This window comes from Alosa sapidissima, chromosome 14, assembly GCF_018492685.1.
Source record: "Alosa sapidissima isolate fAloSap1 chromosome 14, fAloSap1.pri, whole genome shotgun sequence".
NCBI lineage: Eukaryota > Metazoa > Chordata > Actinopteri > Clupeiformes > Clupeidae > Alosa > Alosa sapidissima.
The window spans coordinates 7,270,396-7,284,338 of NC_055970.1; the positions used below are offsets into that span (position 1 = coordinate 7,270,396).

Sequence of the window (13,943 nt, forward strand, 5' to 3'; positions counted from 1 at the left end):
TCCAGCTCTGCTCCCAATCCCCTGATTGCAGCTCTGGTACACACAACTCAACGTCTACCAGAACACTCCACACACACCAACACACACAGAGAGTAAATGATGCGTCACCACATTCACCCTACTTCCTGTTATGCAGAGTGATGACAGGGAGGGGACAACCAGAGAGGGAGGAGAGAGAGAGCGAGAGCGAGAGCGAGAGAGAGAGAGAGAAAGAAAGAAAGAAAGAAAGAAAGAAAGAGAGAGAGAGCGCGAGAGCGAGAGAGAGAGAGAAAGAAAGAAAGAGAGAGAGAGAGAGCACGAGAGGGAGGGAGAGAGAGAGAGAGAGAGAGAGGGGGGGGGGGGGGGGGAGCCAGGGTAGGATGAAAGGGAATAGAGAGAGATGATGAAAAAGAGAGCTTGTAACATCTGTGTGCATGTGTGTGTGTGTGTGTGTGTGTGTGTGTGTGTGTGTGTGTGTGTGTGTGTGTGTGTGTGTGTGTGTGTGTGTGTGTGTGTGTGTGTGTGTGCGCACATGTGTATGTGTGCTGCTTAATTGTCAGTAGTTCTGTCCATATAGCGACGCTCATGTACACAAATTAATAGGGAGGATCTGTAAACATGATCACCACCCAGTGAGATTTAATTAGCGCCCAACATCAACGTACTGAGCAAACAAGGCCCAGAATTTTCCTTTATTGAGCCACTGATTTCAATCTTTTCATCGGATACACGCACACACACTCTCTCTCTCTCACACACACACACAAAAACACAAACATAAACACACACACACACACACACTTCTAACAAAGCTTTTTCATTGGCCATCTACTGCAGGCCGCACAATGTGGTCTCTGCCACAAGTTCTAGTTCATTAACTTTGTCTCAGAGGCTGTGGCAATTAGGGAATCATGACCAATTAATATTTACAAAGCCTACACACTTCCAGGCTCGCGCGCTGTGGTGCCTTCTGATAAAAATTCAAGCTTGTGTGGGACTAACTTGGAATGCTAACAGGATTCCCCCCCCCCATTTTTACATCCATGGCACCTCCGCAGAGTGGGTTTCTACAGTTAATATACCTTACAACGTACGATCCCTTCACATTCTGACATATACAAAACACAAATATAAAATAAAGTGCCGACACTGCACTGTATCTCAGGAGTAAACTAGGCCCCAGAATTATGCACTTCCATACATCAAAACGTCTGCTGATGCGAGGTCGACAGGGGAGGAGGGGACGTTAAAAGGACACGTCCACCTCTGAGGCGACTCGCTGCATGGAGCTCCGTCTGAATTTCCCCTAGGGATCAATAAAGTATGTGTGTATGTGTGTGTGTGTGTGTGTGTGTGTGTGTGTGTGTGTGTGTGTGTGTGTGTGTATCTATCTATCTATCTATCTATCTATCTATCTATCTATCTATCTATCTATCTATCTATCTATCTATCTATCTATCTATCTGAACTCCATGCCCGAGTTGGTCACCCTGAAGGCAGCACTAGAGCAGACACTGGTTCAGCCTAACGCTGGGTACAACTCCAGACATGCCTGCTTGACAATGTGCCGTAATGAGCCAAGTGCATGAGGCGGCAGGAGAATATTGCATACAGTATGAGGCGGGCTGCAGCGCTGGAGAGGGAAGTCAGATGGGGAGAAGAGGTGGAGTTTGGAATGAGTGAATGAGTGCGGGGCATGCTCAGACACTACTAAACCCAATACGCATTATTCAGGCTGGGATGGTATCTTTAACAGAGTGCAGGTCGTCTGGGTGTAATATGAGATGGGAGTTTGCCGGATTTGACGTATGTGTACCCACACACAAACAAAAAGGAAAAGTGAAGAAAAAAGTAATGGTGCTTTAGCACTTTTTGTATTTCAATGAAAAAAGACCAAAAAAGACCTTGGTGACACTGTATGAAAAGAACACACACACACACACACACACACACACACACACACACACACACACACACACACACACACACACACACACACACACACACACACACACACACACACACAGAGAGATCTCTGCTGCTCTTGTTTTGCCCATCTCCAGCCTCTAGACTACTCCACTGTATACATCATTCAGCCATGTGATATTAGATGATTTTTAGATTCGATTAGATTCAACTTTGAATTGTACTGATTGTACTGAGTACAAGTACAGAGACAACAAAATGCAGTTTGCATTTAAGTGCAAAAAAGCTAAAAAGAGAAATGTGATATGTAGTATAGACAGGTGGTGCAGTATAAACAGAACAATACATATAGTGCAGTGTAGACAGTAATATGCAGCTAAGAAAGTGGAATGGTTTACAGTAATATAAATGTTAATATGTGCAGTGTATTAGCAGTTACCTTATAAGAACAGAATAAATATGGAAATGCACCATGTATGAACAATGTAGTAGTAGTGACATTATATGAGTAGTAAAAATAATATAGATATAGGCAGTGTATTAACAGTAACATTATAAAAACAGAATAAATATGGATATTCAGTATGAACAGGTTCATATTCATGTAAAAGATGATTTTTATAACATAGTAGTTGAATAGATCTGGGTATTTATGCCATGGGGGCATTTGGGTGATTCTAAGTGTGCTCCCTCCCTGAGCTGTTTACAATTTGCACTTCAGCCTGCAAACCTAATTATTGATTACTGTGACAAAGGCAGTTAACTGCAATCCCCTTTTCCTGTTCACTGCTAACAGCACCTCAGGACCTGTTGTTGCTAAACTCCTGTGTTCTACAAAATGGGATGCCATTGAACACATGGAAACAATGACTGTTTCTGAATTGTTTTATAGCTGCAGCGGTGGCTAAGCTAACAGCTGTGTTTATATGCAAACACGAGAGATGGAGCTAACAGCGCTCGTGGCAATACGCACCCCCACAGCCTGACATTTTGTAACTTAGCACCCAGATTTCACCAAACAACGGGTGCTTCTCACTGAGAGTTTAGACGCAATAACTTAACAAATAAAACAGCATATGGTTAGAAGATGCTCTGTGTGCTTTTTCAGCAGGCTGATAATCACAGCATGCAGGGCTGGAGTGTGAGCTAACAAAAATGTGAAAAATCTCAAGAGACAGAAGTATGTGTGTGTGCATGTGTGTGTGCATGTGTGTTTGTAGGTGTAACAAAGGAGCGCCCTGCCTCTGATGACGCTGTAATTCAGCAGGTATGTGAGAGGGAGAGGCCAATGTTCTGTCCTACAGCTCTGCCATCAATAGCAATGACCTATGCTAGGCTAACACACACACACACACACACACACACACACACACACACACACACACACACACACACAGTGAGCTCTCTGTGACATTCGGTCAGTCCTTCATCTGATCCACCCATCCTCGCAGTCTTTTTTCCCCTTCCACCTACACTGCAGAGTGCACTTGCATACAACCCCCTTCAATATGTCAAAGTTCACCCTTCATGGCTGGGGGGGGGGGGTTCCCCTCTCCAATAAATAATGTGTTTTTGACTCAGTGCCTAGTTGATGTGCTCTCGCCCTTTCTCTCTCTCTCTCTCTCTCTCTCTCTCTCTCCCCCTTTCTCTCTCTCTCTCCTGGCTTCTGCCTGCCCCTCTGCCCCCTGGTAGGACTGCAAGCTGCCCTCTGGCCCGAGTCATTGTGGCTCTGTGCCTTGCCCTCTCTCAGGGCCTCTGGGTCAGGGTGATCCCCACTCTCACTCCCTCACTTTTCCTTGCGCGCTCTCTCTCTCTCATTCTCTCTCCCTTCCCTGAGGGCTACTGCTGGAGCCCAGGGACCAATCTCTCTTCACTGTGGATTACCTGCGGAAGTATGCAGTTCAAGTGCAGGGTTGTGCGCGCGTGTGTGTGTGTGTGTGTGTGTGTGTGTTTGTGTGTGTGGCAGACAGACATATATGTGACACAGGCACACATACACACACACTCAGGAAAACAAACAGACACAGAAACAGAAACACACACACACACACACACACACACACACACACGAACACAGAGACAGCACGAGCTCAGGCTGAGGTAATGAGTCTTTCAGGAGGTTAGCAGTGCTGCGGCAGGGCACACACAGGGAGAGAAGACTGCATTAATATTTCACCAGAGAAAAGCTGGGCGGTGCACACTTGGGTTCCTGCTATGCCATGAAACCTCCCCTGAGCAACATGAACACCACTACTTACACACACACACACACACACACACACACACACACACAAGGTGATACAGACGCACACACAGCAGCCTTGCCACTAACTCATAAAGCTCAATGTATCATACATCCAGCCTCCCCTCCCACGTACAGACATGCACACACACCCATACACTTGAAACCTCATTTTATTTCAGCTACGCAAAGGAGGAGCCACCGGTGGAGAGGGAACAGAAACACTCATTCACACACACACACAGATCAGGAGTCCCAGCTTCCTCACAGCCTGCCCAGATGGAACACTAGCAGAACATCTACCCACACACACACACACACACACACACACACACACACACAGTGCACCGTACACCACACACACACACAGTGTAAAGCTCTGCACTCAGTCCTAGATAACAGTCTAAGCTCTAGGTCACGGCTCTACACAGGAAGTTCTCAGGCCTGCTCCGGTTAGCATTAGCATTAGCAATAGCATTAGCAAGCAGCTTTGGCTGCCTTCCAAGCACCCTGACCCAGAAGCCCAGCAGCCCAAGGGCCTACCCCAAATACTCCCAGATTCAGGCCTTGGGGACAGGTCTAGCCTGTGATGACAGATATACTTATTAACGTAATTATCTTTTTTTCCCCTTTCCAATATCAGAAGCATGATTGCTTCACAACCCTGATTTATTTAATCCTGCTGTATTCTGCTGGCTCTTGCATAACAAATTCATTTAAATAGGAGACCATAGACCATATGTGGTCATTGGACAGGGATTTTACCACTTGAGCATCGTGTAAATAATTCCTGACAACATTACTGAGCAAAAGCAGTAAAGAGTGACATATGGAATAAAATCTCTTGCTTGTCAAGGAACTAAATCATTAAGGTTTATTCCTCAGGGAGTTGTGTCTCTCTGTTTACTACCTGTGAAGTACCTGTAGCTGTACCGAGCGAGCATGTTGTGTGCTGCTTCCATCTACTCACTTGCCACGTCTGCTAGATCGCTTGAATAGACATTATTGTTTGTTTTTCATTTATTGCTGAAGTATTTGGGTCAGTTAGATAGCTAGGCTAATCCAGGAGCGCTTGGCTGACTGACGCAAAGCTGTAGTTTTTCTAGCCTAGTTTTCACTGCAAGCCAGGCCAAATTCCACTCGTTTTACAACATGATCTCCGGTCACAGTTTCTATACAATCATATCAGCAAAAAAAGGCTGTGTCTGCACCAAGTTCCAATCTGACTGAGTCACACACAGCTTAATTGCAGTCTTTAACTTCAAAACAGAGACAAAGGTCAAATTGTGCGTCTTGTGTGTCTAAGGAACATAGCTTCAATTTTCATTCTCTTTGGAGCTTATCACAACCTCAAACTCTTTTTTTGATCACGCAGGGATCAATTTTACTTCACAGACACACATTCCCCTCCCATTCCACTCTAGCACACCTGTGTGTGTTCACCATCTAAGAGACTATCTGAGGTGCGCTCCAACTCGATGCACAGAAGCAAACACATTTTCTTTCACATTTTTCATTTACTTTTAAAATGTGAAAGTTTTTTTTTTTGTGTGCAAACATTCCAATTTGTTCAATTGAAACGGCTTTCATTTCAGTCTCCATTCAGACTCCATTTCAGTCTTCAGTCCATTTTTCTTTGCCAAGAACTTCGACCAGTGGTATACATTGCATTCACAAACTGTGCAAGAGGAGCAACAAGGGCCAGAGTGACACAGGGCTATGTGCAGAGGGTGAACTCGGGGCTCTGTAAGGAGGATAATGTCAGCAGCTATCCGTGCGTGTGTGCGTCCACAACCAAATAGAACACTAGCCTCGGACTGTTTGCATGTGCTCTCAGACAAAACAAAAAATTGTCTCGCAGACAAAAATTGCCTCGCATTTGTGTGCTATTCTGAACGCACCTCTGGTCTCTACACTGTGTGCTCCATCCACACACACACCTCTGGTCTCTACACTGTGCTCGATCCACACACACACACACACACACACACACACCTCTGGTCTCTACAGTGTGCTCTAAACACACACACACCTCTGGTCTCTATCCACACACACACACCTCTGGTCTCTACACTGTGCTCTAAACACACACACCTCTGGTCTCTACACTGTGCTCTACACACCTTGAAAGCCCAACGCCTCAGCTCTCCTTCACACAGACCTGCAGCAATGCAGCACATTATATTCTATATTCCCCTTCGCATAGGGAAACGTGTGTGTGTGTGTGTGTGTGTGGTGTGTGTAGGGGGGGGGGGGGGGGGGGGGTCAGGATCCATGATGTGTTCCAGCTATTTCCCCGGCATAGATCTTATAAAAATCATTTATCACGATAGCGCGTGCATAGCATCGTCCGCAGGCGAGCGGCCGCCGGCCCGTCTGCTGAATACCAAACAGGGCCGTTCTTTTGTTTGAGCAGGAAGGACTTGGGCTCGAGACGAACCTAGTGCTATTCCCACTCCCATGCCAGCCAGCCAGCCAGCCCACAAGCCAGCCTCTACCTGCCTGAGGGCCCAATCAGGGAGGAACTCATATTTCCCCGGCTCTCCCCATCCCCCCCCCCACCGGGGGCCGCCTAATAACGCTATATCTGCACAGATGCCGGGTAATGTGCTTATAATAACACCGCAGCAAGTCTTCATCTTCTGACTCCAGGCAAAAAGAAAAGCCGGAACGCTTTTTTTTGACACTTTGGTGTTCTCTGCTCAGGCCTGTCAGTCTATGAGATGAGGAGAGTCAAGTCAAGCTGTGAGAACAGAGCAGTAATATAGACCGGAGACCCAGAGCAGCACCTCTAGCAAGAGTTTCAAACTCTATATGGCTACAGGCTACATGGCAACTGGCAAAACGTACACAGTGATCTTTCCGTGGGAAACCTACATAGCCCTTTAACAACACCACCCCTGTGGTGGAAATATCTTTTCCGACTTTCGAACCCAGCTAAACTTTCAACAATTACCAATGTAGAAGACCCAGCTCCACAAATAAAAAGAACACACGCAGATTTTATACTATTCAGTGATCTTCACAATTCCTTTTTCAATGTACAGTCATTTCCTGTGTATTTGAGCATAAACTCATTGAGTATAAACTGCAGGACAGTGTTTTATGCAAGTTCAAAAAACAAAACCTTATTAATACCATATTAACTGCCGCCATATATTAACCTCATAGCTGATTTTTTTTTGTTCGCTAAATCAATGTATAAACCGCGGCTAATAGTTGGGAAATTACAGTAACACCACTACAACTCCTTTTTCAGTGTGAAGTTAGATACTGTTGGACGGAGAGGCCGGTTGGTACAAGACCGTGCCTGGGTAAGAAAATGTTCCAAGGACATACGTTACTCAGATATTTGGCCTGAGGCGACGAAGGGGAAGGAGCAGCCACCTTATCTCTCAACTGTGGAGTGCTTCAGCACAGACCGAAGTATTCAAACAAACAGTAAGAGTACTCAGTGCTGGGAAGCAAAGGAGCACTTAGAATACTCTGCTCTCTACTCTACTCTATAGACCCTTTCAACAATAAAAACAAAAACAATGCTTGAACGTTCTATTTGGTTCCCAATCTACTTCCTCTGCATTAAGATAACATATGGAATGTTAAAACGGAAGCCTTGTGGGGCCAATTATGATGCTGATAATGGAACTCTCTTGAAAGGGTCCATAATCTTTCGTCTGCACAATTAGCTTTTTATACAAGTCCACTACAATCACCATAGCTGTGCTGCTAGGGGATTCTATTGCGGTTTCATCCAATGAGATGCTGCATGCTACCATTCTCTTATAGTCAAGCTTTTGTTTCAAATAATCAGATATGGGTCAACTGGGCTCCAGATTTGCATGTAAAAGATATACATGAAGAAGAACAACTGAAAGAGCTCAAAGTCACACGACTAAACTGACATTCCTCCACTTTCAAACTACAGAAACTTTACAGGAACAAGTTTACAAGTGTGTCTTTGTTTTTGCAGATAATCCAGAAGAGCAGCCAGAAGGCTTACAAATCATGCAGTCATAAATGCAAGCAACACTGCACAACCATAACTGCACACTAACACCACGAGCGCTCCCTGTGAAAAACCAACCAGGATGGCTGTGAAGAGCAGTGCTTACCCGATCTTTGCTTTCTGCTTGTTGGGCTTTCCCGACGAGACGATGCGGGCTTTCTTGGAGGTCCTCTCCTTGGTCCGGCCCTTGGCAGAGGCGCTGCGGTGCGTCCGGTGCTCGGACGATCCGGCAAAGCTCTCAAAGCTGTCGGGGCTCATGACGCGCGGGATGTTTTTCTCGCCGCGCTCGCGCGCCTTGGCGATGGCCTCGGAGATGATCCGGTTGGCCTTCTCCTGCTTGTCGTCCGACGAGTCCATCCCGGCCTGCTGCTGAGCCAGCAGCTGCTGCTGCTGCCGCTTCTGGGCCCGCCGCTCCGAGGCCGAGGAGTACGAGGACGAAGACGAGGATGAGGAGGACGAGCCACTTTTCATCTGGGGGCTGAGGACCCGCACCTGACTGCTGGGACCATTAGTGTTCTTAGGGGGCTGTGGAAGAAGAAACAGAAGTCGACAGAAAACATTAGCTCAGAGGCTTCCGGCTTCCAACGACAACTGACAAGAGCTTCTCTAGATTATTACAGGCTTCATATCCAACATGGCTGCACGAATTGTTTACACATCACAACCAGATCCACCGAGTCTCTCGGGGAAAAAAAACTGCTTCTTGCACTTCCGATTGGATAGGATTAGCATATGGGACACATTTGACAGATTCCCAAAGCTTTGGGAAAAGGAAGATTAAAAAGCGAGTCACAAGGACACATAACCATCCCTAATTCAAAGCCCATCATCAGGGGACTTTCAGAGGACACCCTTCAGAGGCGTGTGTGTGTGTGTGTGTGTGTGTGTGTGTGTGTGTGTGTGTGTGTGTGTGTGTGTGTGTGTGTGTGTGTGTGTGTGTGTGTGTGTGGAGCTTCATGAGCTGTGTGCTGGGCCACGGTCACATGCAACAGTGCAGAGTGTTTAGGAGGCGGCAGAGCCAAGTGTGCTAGCTGCAAGAGGATACACCAGATGATGAAACAGACAGATTACCATCTCATCTCTCCGGCCCTCTTCATCACTCTCTCTTGCTCTCCTTTTTTGTGTCCCTTCTATCGCTCTTTTTTTATTTCAAGGCCGCGAGCCATTGGCAATGCTCATCTGAGGCGAGAAAGTAAATTTAAGTGAATAAAAATAAATGTGGAGATGGGACGCGCCTCGGGTCCCTCATTTAACACTTCGCCCTTTTCTTTTTAGAGCGCGTAGAGACGTACACAGAGATCTGTACACCATATCTCTCGCTCTCTCACACACACACACACACACAGATCTGTACGCCATCTCTTTCTCTCTCACTCACACACACACACACACACACACACGAGAGGTGGACCCTGCGTCTAGGTGGCTCCTGACAGTTTTTTTTCTGCGTCAGCTAGAAGGATGCCGAGGCCCAGTCTGAGACGGAGGGAGGCCGCTGGCCAATGACATGAATTATACACACAGCCCTCGCTACGTGATAACATGTGAATTATACATGAACACGCACTGGCTTCCACACAGAAATGACACACACACACACACACACACACACACTTAAATAGGCCCTAAGCTTACAGCCCACAAGTCGGTCATAAACAGGCTGGATCAAAAACGTGATATGGATACGTTAGCAGGCATATGCGTGTGTGCGCGTGTGTGTGTGTGTGTGTGTGCGCTCAGGCACAGTTGCCTTCCTGGATGAGAAATAAAAAGGGAATTATCTCGAACCAGAAAACAAAAAGAGGGGGATGGGCATGCGGAAAGGAAGGAGGGAGGGAGGGAGGGAATACATAGCAATTCATTTGGAAGATAAACAACAGCAGGCTGACTCACGTGAGCATGGAGGAGAGTGTGTGCGTGTCTGCGTGTGTGTATGTGAAGCTCTGCCCGAGTTCATTACAGAAAATTATTGGCCTAGACTGGACTGTCCTTCTTTAGTCCATTTCATGCCTTCTCAAAAATGTCAGGAAAGAACATGCAAAAAAAGGAGGAGAAAAGAGAACTGAATGGAAAAGAGAAGATGCTGAAGAACTGGAAGGAGAGAGAGAGAGAGAGGCAGCGAGATAGGGGTTGGGGTACAGGGCAGTGGGGAAAGTGTGTTTGCATGAGAGAGAGAGAGAGAGAGAGAGAGAGAGAGACGGAGAGAGAGAGAGAGAGAGAGAGAGAGAGAGAGAGAGAGAGAGAGAGAGAGAATGAGATGAGGATAAATGCAGCAAAGTGAGTGCACTGCAGCTGTGTAATACATCTATAAATAACTAAAATTACAGGCTGCCAGCACTGCAGTGATTTCGGTCTCTCTGTAACCCCGCTCGAGCTCTCGCTAGCGCTCCCACAGAGAACACTCGGCCACTACAAAAGCACAGGGGAGCCAGGAAAAGCCTGTTCCACGAGCTGCCGGAGCCATACACACTCTTCAGCACTGTATGTCACATGAGCAGAGTCCATCAGTCACACACACACATACACACACGTCGCCTGCTGCACCAGATCATAGAGCCACCAAACTGGGGGGGAGGGGGGTGGAGGGAGGAATGAGAGACCAAGAGAGCAAAAGAGAAAGGGAGAGAGAGAGAGAGAGAGAGAGAGAGAGAGAGAGAGAGAGGAGGAATGATCAGACACGAGAGGGGGGGAGGGAGAACGGAAGAAAAATGGTCAGGAATGAGAGCGGGGGGGGGGGGTGGGGGGGGGTGGGTGGAGGCAAAAGCTGAGAGTACAGCTTCGCATGCCACCTTAAAGCCGGACGCAAATAAAGGGAAAGAGGAGGAGAGGAGGGAAAAAACACGAGGCAGAGAGAGCAAGGAGAGGAAAAAAAACACAAGCAAAGCGAGCAAACTCAAGATGGCGGCAGTGGTGGCTGCAGCACGAGTGTGTGTATGTATGCGTGTCTGTGTGTCTGCGTGTGTGTGTGTGTGTGTGTGTGTGTCGGGGGAGGGGGAGGGGGAGAGAGGGAGGGAGGAGGGCTGCTCAGTTCCTGCTGTTTGGGCCCCTCCTCCCTCCCTCTCCCGGCTCTCTCCACTCAGCGCGGCTCACTTACCCTTCCTCTTGGCCTCTTCACCGTAGACATGTTTTTTTCCTCTTCCTGTCCTCTCGCTCGCTTTTTTTCTCTCTTCCCCCACTCTCTCTCTCTCTCTCTCTCGCTCCCTTCAGCCAGTCGCCTAACAAAAGCCTTGCCCTTTCGCCGTTTTTTATCTCTCTCTCTCGCTCTCTCCCTCCCTCTCTCTCTCTCTCTCTACTCTCTCGCCGTGTGTCTCCCTCCCGCCCTCCCTCTCTCTCTCTCTTTCGTTCTCGCTCTCTTCCGTGAGCGCTCAGTCCGTTCGTTCCCCCCTCCCTCCCCTTCTCTCTCTCTCTCTCCCTCTCTCGCTCCTCAGATCGCGGTGGTTAGCGGCTGGTGGCGGTGGCGGCAGCGGTCTCCTTCACCTCCTCCCCCCGGGCGGCAGCATTGGGAGGGGGGCAGGGGAGGCTGACGTTGAAGGGCAGGAGCTTCGCTCGCTCGCTTCACTGGGAGGCTGGAGATCCGAGGTGCGTGGCACGGCCCGTCCAGGAAGCACGGTGCATGCTGCCTCTCTCTCTCTCTCTCTCTCTCTCTCTCTCTCTCTCTCACTCTCTCTCTCTTTCTCTCGCTCACGCGCACACTCTGTCGTTCTCTCGCTTCCTCGCGGGGCAAACAGGCACAGACTCGCTCAGCCACCACTCTCCTCCCTTCTCATTGATTCTCCTTCCCTCTCTCTCTCCCTCTCTCTCTCTTCTCTGCCGTTTGTCCGCTAGAGCAATCGCTCCCTCGCTCTTTTTCACTCTCTTCCTCATGCGCGTGTTCTTTTTTCACTCGTTCAGTGTGTGTCTGTCTCTCTCTCTCTCTCTCTCTCTTCCCTTCGCACCCACTTCTGCTTCCTCCTACATCCCCGGATTGAAAAAGGTAAGGGCAACTACTCCTCTTTTTGTACAGTCACCAAAAAAAAAAAAAAAAAGGAAAAGAAAATTGCTTTTGTTGCTGTCGTCGTTTTTCGTTCTCTTCGCCCGTGTTTTTCTCTTCTTTTCCACTTGTTTTTCTCTTCTGCCTCTTCCCTCGTTCCCCTCCCCTCTCCCTGGCGCGTGTGGCGGCGGGCTCGTGGCGCGGGCGAAGTGGTGGAAAAATGAAAGCACAAAGCAGCAAAATGCATCAGCATGAATATTAGAGATGTCGTTAAAATCCGGACTCGTTTTTCTCTCTCTCTCTCTCTCTCTCTCTCTCTCTCTCTCTCTCTCGCGCTCGCTCGCTCACTCACACGCTCGCGCTCTCTCCCTTGCTCACTCGCCCATACTCTCTCTCTCTCTTTGTGAGGAAGCAGGCCAGCAGATGGTGCTAGCAGTTATTACATTAACTTTCACAACTTAACCCCACATGTTCTGGATTTCTCCGAGCCCAACGCACATTTTATTTGCCCACGTTTGCACTGGCCCTCTTATTCTCCTCCCGTGCACGTCTGTGTGTCAAAACACCATATCAAATAAATGAGCAATTACAGAAATAAACTCCTGATTGCGTCTTTTTTTTTAAAAAAAAAAGATAATCCTCTCCTGTACCCAATGCTCTCAGTGACAGCAATAATAACACTAGTGACCGAGCACACGCTAGGCGGTGATGCAGGACAGGACAGGACAGGATAGGACGGGGCAGGGCAGAGAGGGCAGGGCAGAGAGAGGCGCACACACACACAGAGGGGGTGTCAGACTGAGCCGCCTGATGGGGGTGCTGGCAGATAGAGGGCAGGCTCCTGGGTCTGGTGAGGACAGCGCCACCACCACCACCACCACCACCATCTCCACTATTGGCCACACAGCAGCACTTAGGGGACAGCCAGAGAGGGAGCACGAGAGTCGAGAGAGGGAGGGGGAGAGAGAGGGAAGGAGAGAGAGAGAGAGGGAGGGAGGGAGGAAGAGAGGGTGGGAGGGAGAGAGGTAAATAGAGAAGGATAAACAGGGAGGGGGAAGGGGAGAGAGAGAAGGACAAGAGAGACAGAGAGGAGGAATGGAGAGGGAGAGAGGAGGAACGCCGGCAGCCTAACCCTCTAACACACTGGGTGGAAGTGTGAAAGTTGCCAGAGCGTGTTTCCAGGAAGCAGCACACGCCGAGCGGAACAGACGAGGAGAGGTGTCGGGGGTGTGTGTGAGAGAGTGTGTACTGTAAATGTGTGGAAGAGGGGAGTGTCTGTGTGTCTGTGTGTGTGTGTGTGTGTGTGTGTGTGTGTGTGTGTGCGCGCGTGCTAATGTGTATGTGGAGGTGTGTGTGTGTGGGTGAAAGGGGGCCCTCCCATCCTGCCAGAACACGACACAAGGGATATGGCACATGGTGTAGGGGGTACACCAAACATCCCCCACACACTCACAAACAAACACACAAACACACGTAAGAAACACCAGTCCACACCACCAAAGAGTGAGAGGAGGTTTTTACAAAGCGGCCTTTCCCCCAAAGTACAGGAGAAACCGTTTCCATTGAATCACACTGACGGATTGACTGACTGTCAACCAGCAACACTATCTGGTAAAAAGTAACCACAAGCAGCTTTCCACTCCACAGTGGGAACACACCTCACACACATCACACACAGCAAACCTCTGATGAGATATAGCAGGATCGTCCTTTCAGCTTTTAGTGGTCCAAATTTCCATTTTTACTCATCAAATAGACAGCGCAGAATGACAGAGATGGAAAAGTACCATGCAGAAAGAGCCATCAAAAAGACACTAGAG

General features: G+C 48.3%; 1 protein-coding gene across 18 annotated transcripts in view; it reads right to left on the reverse strand.

Moving 5' to 3' along the window:
* The window catches only part of chd9 (chromodomain helicase DNA binding protein 9), a 100,641-nt gene that overhangs the window by 59,017 nt on the left and 27,681 nt on the right, over window positions 1–13,943 (reverse strand). For 17 of the 18 annotated variants that reach the window (XM_042062507.1, XM_042062516.1, XM_042062515.1 and 14 more), the window contains one exon: window positions 8,260–8,678. In XM_042062507.1, the coding sequence (XP_041918441.1) occupies window positions 8,260–8,678 (419 nt within the window). Of the gene's footprint in view, window positions 1–8,259; window positions 8,679–11,247; window positions 11,465–13,943 lie in introns of those variants that run through there. The other variant, XM_042062513.1, reaches the window with a different exon arrangement.